This window comes from Vanessa tameamea, chromosome 20 (assembly GCF_037043105.1).
Source record: "Vanessa tameamea isolate UH-Manoa-2023 chromosome 20, ilVanTame1 primary haplotype, whole genome shotgun sequence".
NCBI classification, from domain to species: Eukaryota; Metazoa; Arthropoda; class Insecta; order Lepidoptera; family Nymphalidae; genus Vanessa; species Vanessa tameamea.
In genome coordinates, this window is record NC_087328.1 from 5,836,298 (window position 1) to 5,857,449 (window position 21,152).

At 31.5% G+C, this 21,152-nt stretch overlaps 3 protein-coding genes and 1 non-coding gene across 4 annotated transcripts in view; 2 read left to right on the forward strand and 2 right to left on the reverse strand.

The window, feature by feature from the left end:
* Nucleotides 1–21,152, reverse strand: part of LOC113401560 (pseudouridine-5'-phosphatase-like) — a 159,434-nt gene that overhangs the window by 118,535 nt on the left and 19,747 nt on the right. The gene's annotated exons all lie outside the window — the stretch shown is intronic.
* On the forward strand, nucleotides 8,800–9,738 carry LOC113401610 (larval cuticle protein A2B-like). The gene is made up of 2 exons (XM_026641586.2): nucleotides 8,800–8,975; nucleotides 9,060–9,738. Exons 1-2 carry the CDS (start codon nucleotides 8,964–8,966, stop codon nucleotides 9,621–9,623), a joined length of 576 nt encoding a protein of 191 aa, XP_026497371.1. The 5' UTR covers nucleotides 8,800–8,963; the 3' UTR covers nucleotides 9,624–9,738.
* LOC113401608 (protein male-specific lethal-3) lies at nucleotides 11,085–21,041 on the forward strand. The gene is made up of 13 exons (XM_026641584.2): nucleotides 11,085–11,483; nucleotides 11,618–11,796; nucleotides 11,904–12,028; nucleotides 12,289–12,403; nucleotides 14,552–14,740; nucleotides 17,222–17,347; nucleotides 17,603–17,763; nucleotides 17,970–18,207; nucleotides 18,604–18,705; nucleotides 18,794–18,896; nucleotides 19,541–19,628; nucleotides 19,710–19,794; nucleotides 20,413–21,041. The coding sequence occupies exons 1-13, from the start codon at nucleotides 11,382–11,384 to the stop codon at nucleotides 20,483–20,485; spliced, it is 1,686 nt and encodes a 561-aa protein (XP_026497369.2). The 5' UTR covers nucleotides 11,085–11,381; the 3' UTR covers nucleotides 20,486–21,041.
* On the reverse strand, nucleotides 12,514–12,604 carry LOC113401725 (U6atac minor spliceosomal RNA). Its single transcript, XR_003369164.1, has one exon. It is a non-coding gene; the product is annotated as a U6atac minor spliceosomal RNA (small nuclear RNA).

The following is a 21,152-nucleotide window of genomic DNA, read 5'->3' on the forward strand; positions in this document are numbered from 1 at the left end:
CAAATTTATTGTAAATAGCTAATGACGCTTTCTAATGTACAAGTTGATATTTTTTGCGATATTAATGCTTTAATTAGTTTAATTTTAATACATTAAACATAAAACCACGTCGATCTTTCATAGTACTTTTTTAGATATCGATTTCTTTTTCTTAAAAATAGCTTTTCGTAATATGTCTTATTATAAATTTTGAAATAGATAAAAAACTGATCTTCACATACGTTGCGATATCCATAACCTTTTTCTCAACATTGCAAGTGATCTACTTTAAATGCTTTTGGCTTGCATTGGACATTTGAAACTCGTCCAGATCGTGCTAAGAATATCTTAGTTGTGAAATGACTTTAAATGCTATTAATGATTTGTATATATTACGAGGGGCTACTTAAATAAATATTTTATCACGGTATCATTATTCAGCAAAGTACAATATAATAATACATCATTAATATTTTTTTGAGTTATACGGTTTCATAAAATATTTTAATAATTCTCATACCAATATTTATCCTATTTTTTCCAGACTGTTTATTTAAAAGTAAGAACTTAATTCTAATACATAATATAGTCCCCTTTTTAATGTCCATGTGTACTTTAATTGTTTCATTAGTAACTATATTATTGAAATATTTAAAAATATACATAATTTTAATTAATAACTATCTCAACTTATTATTTTGTATACTTACTGTTTTTATATAATTTACCCTATTGGCTATAAAATCCCTTTAAAGTCTTACCTGGAGTACAATTAACAACTTCTCGTATCCCTGTGCATAACAAAACAAAATGTAATGTGTATTTTATATAACTTTTTGAAGTACAAAACTCCTCATTATTTTTAATTGAAAGCGTTTAACGTTTCTCAAAACTAATAGAAAATATGTGCCATACATAATATTAGCACTCGTAATACTTTTTAAATATTCTGAAAGAATTGGTTTCACTCATTGTTATATTTCTCGGAACGATAAATTTAAATGTGTTGTAAAGTATTTCAAAGCTGATATTTATAAAAAAATGCTGTTATATTAACTATAAATTAAATAATAATGTCTATAAAATCTAAAGTTATGCATTATAGAGGACTAGTTCCTCGTCCCGACTTCGTACGTATAAAAATCATTCAAAAATAAATACTCTTTTAAGTTGTATTCCCAGAAATCCTTTCTGAATGAGCTTATACGTCGCGAAAAGAGTAACTATGCTAAATTTTCTCTCAATCAAACCAATCTATAGTTTTGGATTTCGTGAAGAATCAGCCAGCAGTATCTCACTTATATATAAATTGATTAAACCAGCTTAATTCGACTTTTCTTTATTTTAATGATTTAGGAAGTACTTAGATCGAATCGTTATATAAGCCATAAATACTTTTTAAGAACATTTTTTAATTTTTATACGTCGCTTATGACTTGCATTACACTTTTTAGATAAAGATCAAACTAATGTAATCACGATTCTAAGCGATGCTGCTTAGTATATAGAGCAGTTAGTCTAAGACATTGTTATTTAACCTTCTGTAGTATTGCATAATTTATTTTTGGACTCCACCAAGAAACATCAAAATATATTTTTTTACATTAACATTAACAGCCTGCAAATAAATTGAATATGTCTCTAAACTTAAAATTCGAGTCATTTAATAAAAATGTTTTGCGCATTGGTGAGCCACAGATAAGAATTTGACTATAAATATAGACTAAAAATAACTTGTGCGATATGTGGCGAGGCCGCAATACTAAGGCCGACGTAATGTAGACGTATGACTCGCCCCGGCCTAACCTAAAATTCCAACTTAAACGTGTCGTACATGAAAATGCTACACCCAATTCTTTTTCTTATGCACCCCTTGCTTAAAGGTTGTCAATTAAATTATATAATTAAACAAGAAACATGTTATTTATTGTAGACTGCCTTAACATCTCTTAACATACATATATGTACTTTGTTATACTCATAATGTGGATATTAATGTTTTCAGTGTGTGTATTAACTTTTATGCTTCGGTATATTATATAATTATTCTGACAACCCTGATAACTCCAATTAATGAGCGATGCGCGTATGAATATAGGCGAGTATTTTCCGAGTTGCGCCTGCGCACGCGTCCTTCACAAGGCTGCCAGTATTTACGCAATAGCGAAGCACGCTCGGTGTGCCACTGATTCATATCGAATGTTACAGTAATTTTATGAGAATACTTTGTAAATATAAATGAGATATTATAGTCCTTAAATTATGACGCAGTATACATTTAACCCTAATATTAGAAATTTTGACTAGTGTAATCTCAATAAATTTCCCAACATACGCTTAAAATTCTTTGATTGTGAAGCAAATCATGTTATCCAAAATTAACATTTAAATGCATAGATGTGTTAAAACTATTTGCTTCGCTTTATGCTTTAAAAAATGAACTGGTAAAAAATTATCAAGTCAATGATTATAACAACAATACATTTACGACGAATTTCCTCTGAGCAGTAAGAAACGCTTGTGTTTAGTTTGGAAGTAATATTTAGTAGAAGCCATGTAATACCTACTAAAATAATGTCGTCAGGGTCCTCAAGTGACAAGTAACTAAAAACAAAGTAATTTAAAACTATGTAATAATAGTTAATTCTGATGGAATAACAGATAAATTTCTATCTCTTCGCCCCAAATTGCAGTTATGTTTGTCAATAGTTACTAATTAAGTGTGTTTTCAAATTATAGCAATAGCAACCACATGTACAAGTTAATGAAGTCAAAATACTTTCGAAACATTAAATAACTAACAAGTACCAACAATTTAATAAAAAGAGTTATGGGTAGGTGCCATTAGTTTTAAAAGGCTTTAAGTTAAGGCTTTAAGTGAAGGTATTTAAAACGACCTTAACAAAATTATAATCTTTTTTAATGACAGCATTACTTATTAAAAAAAAATGACAAAATGTTAAACCGTTTAAACCATTTACACGGTTAATTTACGTTTCGCACCCGGCGTTACTTTTCTAACGGCCTCTGTAAACCCGTTTTAATAATATCAGGCACTGACATTATACTACATGCACTATGGAACTAGTTTCAGATTTACCTTCACATTTCTACTAGACGTGTGTTATCTATTAAAATAGATTATACATTTAATTTAATTTCATCCGCCCGTCCGTTGTCCAATATTTTTTAAATAAAGATAAAGTTAAACCGCATGTTTATGTTCCTTTGCTGGGCATAGGCAGCTTTTACTTTTTTAATATTGTTTGGAACCACGTTTCATTTTTCGTTGTTCTAATGTGAGTGGGTGAATACATACGTGGCATATTTTTATCCGACATGTTTCTTTCGATGTTTGCCTTACCTTAAAACGCACCGCCGAACACGATATAAATTATAAACACAATTAGCCACATAAAACTTCAATGGTGCCATTAATCCAGAATCCAACCCGGTTTTACACCACTAAGCCAACTCGACCCAGCTATAAAGATAAAAGACATTAATTTTAAAATGATGTCCATCAATAATAGGCGATTGCAATTATCCTTATATTGAATATGATTATGCTTCTCTCTTTAATAAATGTGTAAGTGAATGTTAATTATAATGTATTTAATTAAATTAATCTGATGGACTATCAGACAGATAACGTACAGCTTAAACTGCCTTCTAAGCCCAAACATAAAATTTTGTATAAGGTAGATGAGACAAGAAGATATATATTATTTTCAATTCTTTCTCTAAGATAATTTAAAAAAGGCACTATTTTTGGACGGATCTTTATGTCTAAAATATTGTTGCTTAATTCCCATGTATTCATTATATATTTCCATTCAATTATTTTAACACTTTTAGAATTATTTAGTAGATACATAGGTAGGTAAAAATAATACCAACTTTCTAAATCCGGCCTTTGTTTTGCTGGCAGGCCAGTTAAATAAAGTCCCTGGTAAAGACAGGGAAATACTCATACATACACATACTCAGGGCTTCAGGAATAACACCTTATAAAATAGCCAATAGATCAACTCAACAAGGGAAGACCACATTGCGCGAATATATTGTATGTTACTATTACTTAAATATCGTTAATAAAGATATTAATTTTGTAGAATACTGTAGGTATATGGGTCAGATCCATTTGCAGTGGCAGACAACTCAGTAAGGTCGGCGCTACTCCAATATTAACGTAATCTTGTTAATAAAATGTACTTAGAAACGAATTAACTTTATAGCAAAATTAACTGAATATTTACCCTTCAAATGTCATATAATTAAAGTTTTATATCATATAATTTTTTAATATCCCTTATTTTAAATTTGGAAACTGTAAATTGGATATAGCTGATGCAATTTCGCCTGTTCTGCATTCACTCGGATAAATTCGATATGTTCTCGATATTACCTTTGCGTCTGGCGACCTTTTAGACTTATGAATTCCAGTTACGTACGCGCCGTCAGCGACGCATATGTTATCATTAAGGGCATTTACACACTTTAAGTCGTACAAATCTTAAATGTTAAACTTTTTACTGCCATTTATATTTTAATAAAAAAAGTTGTAAGACTAATCGAATTTAAAACCTACTCAACGAAATTATGAATGATTATATTCCTTAAAATCATAGATAATATTTTGTTTTTAAATTATTCACATTCTTATTTATTATTTTTGGGTGATCCTTATTTAAATGCCTTTTTTTATTTAATGACACATATAGGTATAAAAAATCTGGCTTTTAGTAAGGTTAACTAATTAATTAACTTAAAGTAATTTAACAAACACTTTTTTTAATGTTGTTCATCCTTTATACTTAACAATATAAATGTCAAATCTACTACTAAGTACCGATGCCTTTTATTCTATTACTACTTACCTTACTTAGCCTTTTCGTTAATATCCTTTATAAATTTAGCTTTACAAAGTTAAATATTTAAATACATATCGTACAAATAATATTGTAGCAATTGCGGATTGAGGTCTGATAACCTGATGCACATAATGTACCTTTTTTAGGCATCAGTTTCCGCATAATGGATGTGATAATTATTTAATATTTTTGATTGAATTATTATTAATAGTTGCTGATAAGATTTACTTTTGTACTCTATGGAGAAAATAAATTAACTCATTATTTCAATGGTCTTCGTTAACCGACCATCCTAAAATTAAAAATAAATTGCAAAATAAATGGCTAAATTATCAAAAGATGGCAACAAATTGTCAAATAGTGATTAGTGACTAACCTAAGAGTATTTTTCATACGTATCTTTAAAAAGTTTTAATTAAAAAGACAGTGTGGAAATGGATTTAAGCCGGCCCTTTTATTAGCCTTTACCTTGTAACAGTACTAAGCCAGAACAAATACATACTTGCTATTACATCTTATTTATTTCAATAACAGAGCACAAATGTGAAAACAAGCATTAAGCATTCAAAGTAAATGCACCTTAAGCTGCAGCTATAAAAAAAATTGTAACGCCTATGAAAAAGATATTAACCTTAAAAAGAAGGATGATTACTTTTATAAAAATCTCGAAACGAGTAAAAAAAGTGCAAAATAAAACGTATATTCGAATGTTCACGTTGGATTTTTGTAATCAGATTAGTCTTTGTAGGTACTGAGAATATGTATGTCCTAGAATTAGAATCTGTTAAAAATATTATTATCTATTTATTTTATTATATTCAGTAGAAAATATAATTACAATTCACAATAAGCTCATTTAATCATATTTGAATACACGTTATTAATCGTATTATTAAATTAAATTAAGCATAAAAGGTTACGACTATTGTAGATTTAGTTGATCATAGCGATATTATGTATGGTTGAAAGAAAAAACCTATAAGTATGGATTTAGTCTCCTATATACAAATATTTTAAGAAACAGGTTATGAAATATATTTCTGTAATAGTGTTATGTTAGTACTATTTTTTTTAAAAACATCTTCCGCTTATGTTGGTAAAAAATCTAATTTTCTTTTAAAATTATTATTATACGACATAAAATTTAATGTAATTAATACTATTGACTATACAGAAACGACCCGGTTTCACCCAAGTGGAACTCAAATGACTTAAATGCTGATTTTTAGACCTAATTTGATAAGATTGGATTGGAAGATGAGCTAATTATAAATAGTTAATTAATTAGTTTTCATTCTTTCAATTTAAGAGTAAATTATATTTTTATATTCTTATCACCGTTAGCTTTAAAACCACTTAAATGTACCTAAGCTCCTAGCATATGATCATCGGTAATTAACTTCGGTAATATTTATCGGTACATAAAATTTACTAAAGGTATTCATATAGGTATATAATATAAATATATAGCTTTAGTAGATTTTATTACAGCAATTCATCATTATTATTTGAATGGCTTGCGTACATTTGAAATATTTTATTTTTAAATTCATAGTACCAGACTATATGAAACAAGAACAATATTCTATATCGATTTCACAATGTCTGCGATTAAATCTCTTACATTAAGACTCTCACAGAGCGCTCGCGCTGGCCAATGTGGGTGATCAACGAGTATAAGTTGCTATGCTTAACTTTATGCACAGATTAATTAAGGACGGTATTATTAATAAGTATAATAATGCTTAAGTACATTAATATAATTTACATTATACGGACTGACTACTCTATTACAGACTGACTATACAACAAGAAAAATATAATTCTAAAAAATATAATTTTCTACACAATATTTTTTGAAGTTTTAAAATAAGGTGGATTATAATTATGTAGTTTTTTTTATTAATAAATTCACATTAAATATATTTTTAATATTATTTGTATATTTAACTTTTTTTAATGTACCTTCTTTATTTGCGTATAACTACTCTGTATACTACCTACGTATAATACCAAGTGCCAAGGTTGTGCCCCTTATTGTTTCAAACGGTATGGAGGCTAGCTCCGAATCATTCAATATCTTCATTCGGTGAATGACTAATGTATAGAAATTCATAAATGTCAAAATGACCAACATAACCTCGTAAATATGTATTTTTAAAAATATTCAAAATCTAAAGAGTAGATTTAGATACGTATATGTTTCTTTATTTTCTAGGTTTTTAATATTTATATTACGTTTAACTATACTTACATAAAATAGTGTTATCCAATTTATTACTAATAAAAAATGATTTTTTTTAAATCAAAATACTAAACTTCATAGAAAAAGTTACACAAATAAATTAATACATACTTAATACATATAATATATTAGCTTCTTTTAGACAAATCAATCGAAAATAATTGTTCATAAATTTAATGACGTATATTTTTTTTAACATATCTAGTTTTTATTTTTATTTGGTGGAGCATAAAATTTATTTAAAAAAATATTTTAATAAGCTACAGAAATTGGCTCATTTACGTTAGCTATGTCAGTGTAAGTAGCGCAACCCACCAGGATCTTAAGTCTTAACATTCAACATTTAATGATTAATGAAAAGATTTAAAGCTTTTTATTCAATTTTCAATATTTGTGACATTTATAAGATAAAGTAAAATACATAATATTTTTTATTCAAAGGAATTATTGTGTATGACAATATTTACGTCGTGTAGCGCAATGTCGTGACCGATAAATAGCTTATAATATGTTCACTGAGCTTTTCTTTGTGTATTTATGACCTGGGTCATGCGCATGCTCCGATTCAAAGTTTGCAACACAAACATCTATACCTACCTATGTTCTCTAAACTAATAGTAATGTTGAATTATATATGTACTTATATATTTATAAACATATTTATTTTACCTAAATTATATCAATTACCTTTTTTATCAAATCTTAAACGTACGATTTAATACACATGTACATGTACATAATAATCAGCCTGTAAATTTCCCACTGCTGGGCTAAGGCCTCCTCTCCCGTTGAGGAGAAGGTATGGAGCATATTCCACCACGCTGCTCCAATGCGGGTTGGTGGAATACACATGTGGCAGAATTTCGTTGAAATTAGACACATGCAGGTTTCCTCACGATGTTTTCCTTCACCGCCGAGCACGAGATGAATTATAAACACAAATTAAGCACATGAAAATTCAGTGGTGCCTGCCTGGGTTTGAACCCGAAATCATCGGTTAAGATGCACGCGTTCTAACCACTGGGCCATCTCGGCTTGTACATGTTATTATTATTAAATATTTGTTCAGTCTAAGGTTCTCAAAAAGAAACAATCGCAAATGGAATTTTCGAGTATAACTAAAGAAAGTGTTCTATCACGCGTCCGGTTACATAAGCGTCGTAAAATGTGGGCATTTATTATTCAAGTATCGGTACCAGTTCTAGTTCTCTAATCATGCTAGGTCAGCTTAGAAATATAGATCAATGTCATCTTCACAATTTCAAAGGAACAAAAACTCGGCTTTTTTTGATTCGCATAAAAATATAGTATATACTAAGTGAAATGACCTAGCATTATATAAATGAAGTAGCGATAAAATTCTGACAGTCTTTTTTATAATTATTTGATTAAAATTTAGTAATATTCTTTGTAATTATACTGTATTGATATGATGAATTACTAAAAATTACAAACATTCCATTTTTATATAAACAATACAGTGAAATAAATTGAAATTGTAACCCTTTACGCTTATCTATGAGTACGAGACAAACTGATCTATATAGATTAGTTTGTATATACATACGCATAATATTTAAACTACGTGCATCTTGAAACCAAACCCTATCGTAGTTTTACCATCACATGTTCATCGGAATAATTATTTAAGGAAGTCTAGGGGAATAAACAATCACAAACTTGGCATCACACAACATTTTTTGACATCACACAGGAGTGGATAAACGCCCCCAGGGCTAGACATCAGGGTCGCGCAACGTCAGAGCGACTCCAACGAGTGAAAGGGTGAGCCATCGCCGGCGGTATAAAAGCTCTATTCACTCCCCATCAACTATCATTCCACATCCTCACATCAAACCAGCACAATGGCATTCAAGGTATTTCAACACACAAATTCCCCTGACGGAGTTCAATGAGATATTCATTGAAGTGGACAGAGAATAATTGTTTTTAATTTTCAGTTCATCGTTCTCGCTTGCTTCGTGGCAGCTGCTAGCGCTGGTTTACTTCCAGCAGCTCCCTTCGCATACTCTGCAGCTCCAGCATACCACGCAGCTGCTCCAGTCTACCACACCGCCCCCGTGGCCTATGCTGCCCCTGTAGCAAAATACGCTGCAGTCGCTCCCGTAGCCAAAGTTGCCGTCGAAGAATACGATCCTCATCCCCAATACAGCTTCGCCTATGATGTGCAAGACGGTCTTACTGGTGACTCCAAATCCCAACATGAAACCAGAGATGGCGATGTTGTACAAGGTTCCTACTCCGTTGTTGACCCCGATGGCACCAAGCGTACCGTTGACTACACTGCTGACCCCCACAATGGATTCAACGCAGTCGTGCACAAAGAGCCTTTGGCTGTTAAAGCTGCCCCCGTCGCCTACGCCGCCCCCGTCGCTAAAGTAGTGAGCCCATACGTCCATGCTGCCCCTGTAGCCTACGCCGCTGCCCCCGTTGTACACGCCGCCCCAATAGCGAAAATTGCTGCCCCTGCTATCTCATACTCTTCTCCTTACTACCACCACTAAATATATGCCAAAAACTTATGCAGTGTAGTAGCATCGCATAATTGTAACTACAAGTGGAGTTTTAAGATGTAATGCCTCTCATTAGGATAAGTTAAATAAATTATTTTACCATCAATTTAATACGTTTTATTACACTCTTCTTACACGTTTATTTATTTTAATGAATAGTTTGTCGTCTTTACTAGATAGGTAAATACTTAATTATAAACACATAATTTATTTACTTGACACCATAAAAAGGTCAATTAAAAGTTAACATCTGCCAAAGGAAATGTTATGAGGTCGCAGAAGGTTAATTTATTATAATTATACAGATTCATTATAAGACTTCCACTACCATTGACCATTAAATAAAATAGTTATACATTATTATTAATAATAAAATTCTAAAAAATGACTATTCAGTATTTCTAATAAATATAATGCCATGACAAAAGAGTACATTTAATATTATTTTCGACAATCATCAGTAGGTGGTTGACATCGCATATTCACAACCTTGATATTTATCTAGTTCCCACGACTTCGGACTGGGACAGCCAGGCGCTTGCGCAATTCCATTCATGCAAACACCTTTGCCCCGCTTACTCATTTCAATATGGCTACTATAACTAGAACCTAGCTTTTGTCCAATTTTAGAAAAATTTGGTAGTCAAGGATTATATTAAATATATTATTTTAATTTATGCTATGTGTTTTCATTAGTTTTCCTCTACTCATTACTCGACATGTCTCTAATACTTACATCTGTTTTTAATTAATAATTACATAATACATACATATACTATATATATAACCGAATAAATAGTCACATAATATCAATAAATATTAGATTCAGGAAATATAACACGTGCATCAGCATCTGTTTGAACTCTGAAACATTGAATACATATAAGTCAATGGTTTGACAAAACGTTTTAAGTTAAAACTTTTGTCAAACCATTATTCACCTTCCATCCATATTAAGTATGATTTATTTTCGCTCATTAAAAATAACTGTGACAAGTCTAATCCATAAGAAATGACCACTACATTATATAAAAAACGCAATAGTTTAATCATCAATATTTTACTTTATACAATTCCATTTAAGTTCAATTTTGCAGGATTTGCAAGGTATATTATTAGCTATTTAGCTATTCAAATTCGTTACAAATAGAACTTATATAGTAATTATCCTCCACGCTATTTTTTACTATGCCTAAGTACAAAAAAATTAAAAGCATAATATAAATAAAAATTGGCGCCAAACTTATATAATATACTATATTAAAGGTAGCCTTAGTTACCTTACCCTTACCTATTGTTGTAGGAAAAGTATTGTTATGATTACTGAATGTTTATTATTAACATATAAACATTAATAATATTAATCATCATTATTTTTAATTATTTTTTTATTTACTTAAAAAATGTTCAAGTTTTTGAACGTCAATTTATTATTATCTGTATTCCTCAAGGTTCAAGCGATTTGTTTACGCGAAATTTGTATACAAGAAGCCAATTCATTGATAATTTTATCTATTAAGTAAACACCGAAACAAATTATGATATTAATAATCCTGTAGTACAATAAGTTCGGAACAGTCTCATACTATTACTTTAATAACAATCATTTAACAAACGGGGTGTGTCTTGTTATGAATTGTTCGTTTATTACCCGTGTTTTTCGATTCAAAGTCATGTTGCCGGTTCTGTGATAAATGTTGTGCAAATTTGGATCATCATAGTGCTATTTCAAATAAGTAAAACCCAGTAATGGTCTCAACAAGAGGCGTCCGATATAAATTTAGCGAAGGAGAACGTGTATTATGTTATGAACCTGATCCTACAAAAGCTAAAGTTTTATATGATTCCAAGGTTTGTTTATTTTTACGAGAGTATAATTTTAACTATCATGTTATAAAAATATTTGTTCTTAGGAATATACCGATTTTCTCATAAAATTATTAACATTTGTATATATCTTTTTCATCACCCCAATCCATTTATAGGTTTTAGAAGTAATTGAAAGCAAAGACAAGCGTGGACGGCGTACTGTGGAATATCTAATACATTTCCAGGGTTGGAATTCCTCTTGGGATCGCTGTGTAAGTGAAGACTTTGTCTTAAAAGATACTGAAGAAAACCGACAGCTCCAGCGAGATCTTGCAGAAAAATCACAACTACAACTGTAATTAATATTTTTATTAAATAAAATAGTAAATGTGTGGAACTATACATTTTATCAAATTTTTACAAAAGATACAAAACTGTAAATTAATAAAATTAATGTTTCAGAGGAGCATACTTATATAGGCGGGAACGCAAGAAGGGTAATAGTACAAATTCAACTTCTGGTCCTACTAAAAGAGCAAGACATGGCTTTAGCGATGATGGCTCTTCCACTAGTACTCAGCCAGATGGTAATGATTAATTTTAATATAATATATGGTATTTATAAATAACTTGCTTAAATGATCTTCTGTACTTCATCATAATTATTCTCAACTATCAACTTCATTATAAATATTATAACTATATCATAGTTTTATCTATCTAGCAATAATTACTTATAAATAATTAACATAGTTTTCATATATAATATATTCATTAAAACATAATAATTGGTATAATAGTTTATATTGGTAAATTATGATATAGTTGTGTTTCTCTATTACTACAGAAGGTGAAACAGGAGATACAGACTCTTCGTCTGGTTCTGGGTCTAGTGCACAGCCTAATTCTCCCCCAAACTCTCATACTGGTAGAGCAAGTATAGTACTGCCATCTGCTCTCAGGTAATTTAATATTTTTTGTTGCTTGACCCATAATCAATGATAAATTATTTTAAATAAAAAGTAGAAAAAATATTTAGAGCTTAACATAAAATATAACAATGAGAATAATAAAAAAAATGTGGTAAAGTAGTGCCTTCACCATTTTATTGTGTTCCATCCTTGTCAAGGGGAGTGCTAACCGTCTCTCCTTTCAATAGACACAAGATTCTTACCTTTGAATTTTGCTTATATACTAAGCAGTTAGAAAACTTTGATAGCGTGATTCAGACAGTATTGGTTAAATACTATTATTATAAATAAAAAAGATTAAATAAGCATTTCAAGATTATAGCACAAATTAACATTTTATAATGCATAATAGTAATTATAACGCATAATTACTATTATGCATTATTTATCAAATAATATTTCTAAAAAAACGTATTTCCTAAAAATTTACAAACAAGCGCCATCTATCGTTACGTTTAGGTTAAATTGCGAATTTCTAGATGGCGCTACTATTTACAGCGCCATCTAGAAGTAAGTTGTAAAAATGTGAAAAATAGAAAATTATACTTTAGTACTAAAGATTTAAAAATATATATATTTAAATTATATTATAGTTGATAATTTTGGTATATTTATGTTTTTACAATCGTTGTTTTTATCACAGATTATGATTACAATTATTTTTTATTAATTATACTTAAATAAAACGACTAACCATAATAGAGTCTAGGATCCCGGGACAATTTTTACAATTGAAGAACTATGAAGAAAATTTTCTGTGAAGAGATTCATTTTCATGAGACGTCCAACTTTTTCCTTTCCAAAAATTTTCAATAGATGTAGCTTACAAGCCCAGCAGAGATTTCATTTACATTTTTCTAGCATTTCAAAACGGTTCCATAGACGTCAGATTCATTCATATTGAAATTTATTGTTAATTTTTTTTATGATAAGAAATATTAACCATTCCTTACTTCACCAATGCGCCACCAACCTTGGGAACTAAGATGTTACGTCCCTTGTGCCTGTAGATACACTGGCTCACTCACCCTTCAAACCGGAACACAACAATACTTGAGTACTGCTGTTTGGCGGTAGAATATCTGAATAAATAAATAATTAGAAATAAAATAAATATAAGCATAGTTTCGTTAATAAATTAAAATTACATATAATTTTCTTTTTATTATAATATATAGGAACGAGGTACATAGTAGGTAGGTATATACAAAAAGGTAGTGCAGCGTGGCGGCGGAGAGAACATGACGGCAAAAGAGAGCGTCATGCCGTGTGTCATCACGGTGTAAGACTGCAAGTTGGTCATCGCAGTGATGCCAACTAGTGTTACATATCGATAGACTATCGATAGTTAAGGTGTTAGCGATAGTATTGTCACGTGTCAATATTATAAACAGTATCGATAGTATCGATAGCTCTCCATGAGCAATACTATAGATAGTATTGCTAAAACCATTACAAGTAGGCTTTTACAAGCACTTTTGAATCGTCATTTAACAAACTATTTAATGTAAAGCAACCACCGGTTCGGAATGTAGATTCTATCGAGAAGAACCGGCAAGAAACTCATACAATATACAATAGTATTGTTTACAAAGAACTTGCGATACTATCGATAGTATCTATAGTATTACCGTAATCAATAGGATTGCTCGCGGAGAGCTATCGATAGTATTGATCAAAACGATACTATCGATATACTGAATAGTTTTCGAGGTCAACTATCGATAGTTCTGCAACACTGATGCCAGCTCCTACAGATTGTATCACCTAGAACCATCTTGATATTCTCCTAAATAGGGCTAAATGTCGATTAAAACCAATGATGTTTTAATTGTACACCCTTTTTAAGAGGAATTTCAAATGATTGTAAAAAAAATGTAATGAAACAATTTTTATGTTTTGTTTCTTAACTTTACTTTCCTCAATTTTATTTTTCATAACTTTTATTTGCATACAATTCTTTTTCTTCTTCCTCATATTCCTTTCATACAATAGTTTTAGTTTTTCTACCAATCTTTTGTTAATTTAAACCCTAAAATCACCTGTACATCTCGATTCCCCCCAAATTTGTGGGGAATCACCTCAAGTTGGCATCACTGGGACATCGGCATTCACATAAAAAATGTGTTGGAATTCCAGAGACCGGCTGACGTTCGACTACCACCTGGTGGTGAAGCGCGGGCGCGTGTCGCGGCTGCCGGCCGTGCCGTGCGCGGCGCAGATCCTCGAGTCGTTCGTGAAGTGGTTCGCGCGCGCCGGCGCCTGGAACCCGCCGCGCGCGCGCCACGACCCGCCGCACAAGCCCGACATGCTGGACGTCTCGTGCCGGTGCGTATTCGTTGCGACACTAGAACCTCGACGACTCGGCAAAATGTATTGTTCGATTCCCTTTGAGACCCAAATTACGTCCACATTACGTCGACATACATACATCTCTCCGAGCCATTTCTGTACATATTTTACCTCCATAAATCTCGAATATATTTGATTTTACAACCTTTGTAACTCGAAAATTTTGAATGGTCGGAGAAAAATAAAGTAAGTTACCGTCTTTAAGCATTTGCCGATAATTTACGTCAATGTACGTAAATTTTTGATGATTTCACCACTGAACTAAAAATTTTTTAGAATGAAATTAAACCTTTACGAAATTTAGAATTCGAAATCTACTTTATATACGGCACTAATAACTATATTTTTCCAACTTCTTTCTATGAGGAAAATCATTTATTTTATTTTCTACAGTACAAATATTTATTATTATTTTAAAATTTTAAAACATATTTAAAACTTTAAAATTAATGGCTGCATTTTAAATTCTAAATACACACATATTTGAAATTGACGATGAAATTTTATTTATTTAACTAGCTGTTACCCGTGGCTTTGCCCGCGTAGAATATGAATATATCTACAAATTAACTAAAAATGTTACGTTAATGTAATACCTCTTTGTATACCACATTGGTGTGTATTTCAGCCCTTTGGGTAGAATATCCAGAACCGCTTAAATGCGAATCAACTCATTTTTAATCGGTAGCCTGAAAATAAAATTTCATGCTTCTAACTTAAAAATGACGGACTTCCAGACTAACCTGTATACGAAATGTCAACCCCTACTTTTTCCCTTTAGGCGTAAAATATCAAGAAACGCTTAAATACGTATCTACTCATTTTTAATCAGTAGCCCATAAATAAAGTTTCATGCTTCTAACTTAAAAAATTCCATACGAACGTTCAACCCCTATTTCACCCATTTAGGGGTACAATATCCAAAATTCCCTCCCGAGTGGGTGTAAGAGATATAAGTTTTATGCTTCTAGTTCTAAAAATTCTATACATGACAATACTTTCAACAACTTACAACCTTTACAGCACTTTTTTCCAAATAAAAAGTAGCCTATGTCCTTTCTCAGGCTCTAGACTATTTTGTACCAAATTTCATTTAAACCGGACCAGTAGTTTTGGGGTGAAAGCGAGACAGACAGACAGACAGAGTTACTTTCGCATTTATAATATTAGTATGGAAGTATGGATTGTTATTTCCCTCGCTAGAGAGCTCCGATAATAACCGCGTCCAATCGCTGCTAAATTCAAAGTGCTACAGGGAGAACCGCGGCCTCCGACGCACCTATAGCACGCTCCCGCCGCCCCGGCCGGCCGGTACCACCGCAAACGCTACGTTCCGCAATTTTTGAATCTGTAATATCTTCGAAAATATTCATTTAAATCATATGCTGTAAAGGGCCATATAGATCAATATTAAATTAACAATGTATTTAAGGTATTTCATTGGATAAGGATTAATGCTGTATAGGTTAAAATCGTTTCGAAAATTAGCCAATATTTATGGTAAAAAATAAATGACAAAAAAATGTTATTGTGGGTTATCACTAACAGATAGACATATACCATCGCGGACTTTTTTGTATACATTTTTGAAGTGTACAATTCTGTAGTACATTATTTTGATCTATCTAGTAGGGTTCAGCCATCGTTTACAATGTAAGCGCAAAAAATGTATAAATTTACGACATCATATTAGAAACTTTTAAAATTATCAATGGTACTGAACTATATTGTCTATGTATTATATACAAAACCTTCCTCTCGAATCACTCTATCTATTAAAAAAAACCGCATCAAAATCCATTGCGTAGTTTTAAAGATTTAAGCGTACAAAGGGACATAGGGACAGAGAAAGCGACTTTGTTTTATACTATGTAAAGATATAGAAATATAAAATTACTTTATTCGTTTGTTGCAAATATGGTATTGTTAATAACAATAATAAATATTTTTTAAACTAATGTATTTAATTGTATATTTAAAGTAAAGTATTTAAAACTGAGAGTTAGCGTAGTTACACATACGCAGAGCATTGTTATTTACTTAAATGAAGTTACGTCGATTTAGTCGTAATACTTCTATTAAATCGGAACAAATTTTAAATTCGACCCGCGCCTTGATTCGCAATATTCTTGATACAATGACACATTTACCCGTTCACTCAGTATGCCATCTCTGAATATAGAGCACCTTTAACTGCATATCACACACATTGATACATAAAATATAAACTTGTTTAATATTAAATGTAGTGACAAAAGAAACAAAAATATTATTCTAAGATGGACTTCTGGCCCTTAAGTATCAAAAAATATGTTATAAGATTAAATAGGTTAACGTGTGTGAAGTCAGCATCCCACTTATAAACTTTAGTCCTATAGGCATCCAACATAGTTTTACAGAACCATACGTACCAATTACTATAAATAAATATTTTTAATGTATATTTTTGTTTTTCAGATTAAATTTACTTCGAGAAGTGGCAGATGGATTACGAGTGTACTTTGATTTTATTTTGCGGGGTCATTTACTATACAAACAAGAACTCGACCAATATTATGAAATATGTGGACAATATATTGATGAGTAAGTCGCTTATAGATTTTTTGATACCCCGTCGCATGACTTGTTTGTTTTAGTTGAATATTTTGTAGTAAAACTTATTTTATAAGTATTCTTTTATATCATCGCAAACTCGGAAAATTATTTCAAACCCAAACTAATATAATCTACCAAATTGAACTTTCCTTGATGTTTTATTGTGAAAGCCGTTTTATGTCTTCAATGAATGGACTATTAATTAAAAAATCACTTTAAGCTTTGACTATTAATCATCACCAGACCTGACATAAAAACTGAACCAGAGGATGAAGATCTAGAAGAAGAGGAAATGCAAGATGTGTCTCAAGACGAAGCCACAGCAGAAGAAGACATGAAAAGTCCCAAGATTCCAGAATATTCTCATCTTCCTCCCGACCCCGTGCACGGAGAGAATGGAAATGGTCAGAACAATTTAGTTTTGGTGTTAACTCCAATTAATTCAAAATACGCAAAGCTAAAGTACAAGTAAGATTAAAAGATAAGATTCAATTTAAAAATAATGATTTTTATATAATTTAGATACTTTTCTAGTTATCGCACCATTCTTTACACTCCGTGTGATATGCATATAATTATTATAAAATCTGCTCCAATTATGATCATTTAGAACCATCCCATGAAAATAACGAGACAGAAAAGGAAAGAAAGAGAGATGCAGAAGCAGATCGGGAAGCGGATAGAGAGGTGGAAGCAGAGGCTGAAGCTGAGACGGCTGCAGAAACGGAAGCAGAAGCAGAAGCAGAGGCAGAAGGGGAGGTGGACGCGGAAGAGGAGGAAAAGGCGGATGGAGAGACACGAGTCAGGCGCTCCCCGCGAGCGGCGCCCAGGCGCAGTCTCGCAAGGAGGTCATGCGTGTTGACTTATTGTTTATTAGAGTTACGATACAGATTAGTCTATAAAACAAATAACAGCCTGTATATGTCCCACTAGTGGACAAAGATTTTCTTTCCTCTTATGAAGAAAGATTGCTTATTAAGAGTGCTTATTATCCCACGCCTCTTCAGCGCGGTTTGGGGGCTAATTGTTCTGTAACTACTCAGTAATGTCATTAAAATAAATTGTACAAATCGTTAAGATGTGCGAAAAATGTTTCAAGATTTAAAACTAATAATTAATTTTATATTTACCTCTTTACGTAATAAATTACGAATAGTATCTAAAATACGTAAACAAACATATATTTTAATGTACGTACATATAGTTTAAATGAAATAGTTTGTAAAATATAACTAATTTAACAGGTTACGATCTCACAAATCTGCTGTATCGCAGTCGGAAAACGAAGAGCCGGCGCCTTCTACCTCAACAGGAGAGCAGCGGACTTTCGAAACACTCTCGTCGAGGTAGAGCTTTTTGAAAGTAAATCGATGAGCCCTAATGACTCACTCAGTCACTCACTCGAGCCGGTCGTTACACGTGTGTTGTCCGCAGCGCGGGCAGCAGCGGCTCGTCGCTGGGAGAGCGCTGGGCGCGCCCGCCGCCCGCGCCCCCCGCGCCTCCCGCCCGGAACCCGCTGTCGCAGCTGCTGGACAAGGTACTTCATACGTACACCGATTCAATTTTGAGCAGCACCCAGCTGCACTCCTAGGCGACATGAACTCTGCCCGGCAGTGACACGTCTTGGAGCCGTTCATTTATAAACTTAAAATAAATGTCGTCTCAAACTACCAGTCAGGGTCAGTTTTATGGTAGGGAAGGGCAAGTTCCCTGGAGCCTCCACAAGAGAAGGGCCCCCACAATAGAGATTCCGACGAGTTAACAATTTTAATTAAATATTTATTTAGATATATGTAGTCAAATTATAATAATATTATTAATTACTCTTTTAAAATAAAAGAGTAAACATACTATTGAAAATCTTGACTGACTGAAATGAAAATCTAATCATTCAATCAAATTAATTTGTAAAATAATAATTAGAGCCTCTACTCCTCTGGTGCTCAAGGGTCTCCACTCGTTTGTGGCCCTAGGGGCTAGGGCTAGACCCTTAACTCCGGCTCTGCTACCAGTTATATTGTGTGTAACATACCGTTACCATCAATGGTTTATATTTGGATAGACACTGTGAAGACTAGAGAAAACGAGAAAATAGTGTTTCAATTACAATGTATACTTTTTAAAATGTTAAAAACTAAGACATTTTCTTAAAATTTGGCTAAAAATTATTTATAATTCTAGGTAGCGAAGTGGCAAATTGTACCTCGAGAAGATACCGAACACCTACCTTGCAGAGTTTATGGAGCGATTCATCTAGCGAGACTTTTTGGTGATCTTTCAATAGATTTTTTCAGTGTTAATTACTTATCTTTTCAGAATGTTTTAAAAATGTATTCAATTCTTTTTACAGTAAAACTCCCAGATTTTCTTAATGCGACACAAATGCCTGATTTCAAGTTGAAACTTATTTTAAAACATATAGATATGTTTGTACAGTGAGTATATGATATTATTGTTTTGTTCTTTTTTTTTTCATTATTCTATCAGAAACTAACATAATACTCACCCTGTTTTATACAGCTCTTCGACTTCTATAAAAGCAAATATACCTTCCTTTCCATTGTATATGTGAAAAAAAAATAAGAAATATATCCTTCAATTACTAAATGTATTAAATATAATATTATTATTAAATATATATACTAAATATATTAAAGGATTGTGTATAATTTTGAAATACATTAAGAATTGCACACTTTTCATAACAGGCAATTATGTAAGGAAAGGAAATAATTTATATAATAATCTTGGTAATAATCAAAATAAATGGTTATTAATATAACAGCATCAAAGTTCAACTCTACTTTTAATATAAGTTCTTAGCATTTTATTATTTATTTCCACTTGATCGAAAGTGGTCACTTTTGCCCTTGGAGTGAGAGTACTATAATGAACAACTTATAATATTAAATATAAATCCGTAATAATCTAATCTTCTGCAAATCTATTTTTATACAATTACATAAAATTTATTTTTAAAAGTGCCTGAATATATCTTTTTTTAAATGACATTGGATATTTACACATGAAAATATCTTCTTTAACTTTTCTAGGTACTTAGATGAACATAGCGAGTGGTTTGGTGAAATGTATTACGTCACAGACGGAGTTTCGAGATCTCACTGAGAGTTTTTACAAAATGTTGAAACAAGCAACGAAGGTACTGAAAATTGTTAAACCTTCAGAGATTATGGAGAGAATATACAGAGCTTTAATTACAAATCGGTTTAGAACGATTAAACGTCAGTACAATCGACTTCAGTCCTAATATATTGTTAAATATTCTGACTAACCTTGGAATATTCCAAGAGGATTATACATGTAATTTTACTAATAAACTGAACTTCCGATAAAAAAAAAAATCCATTTCTATCCTTCCATAAAATAAATGATTCAGTAATTTGGCTATGATTTAAAAAAAATAATTAAGTGCCACAATCTAAGCCTTATCGTAAGAATTATCGTTTAAAAAATTAATGTCGTCGTTTAAATAACAATGAGAGGAGTTCTACCTCAAAAAGCAATACTTAATGTAGCTCGCGAGTGTTGGTATGATATTTGTTACTTTAATTCGTCGTAAGATTTTAGACTTTTCTACAAATAAATCGTCATGTTTTTAGTTGTCTAAGGATCTCACTTAAAGCCTGCTTATTTTTATATAAAATCAAAATAAAAATATGAGATCGAAATTGTCTTTTCTTTAATTATCTTGTGATGGACCTTTGCTTTTTTAGCCAATACTACATTTTGTCAATTAAATTAGGAACAAAAATAATTCATTTTGCTATATAAA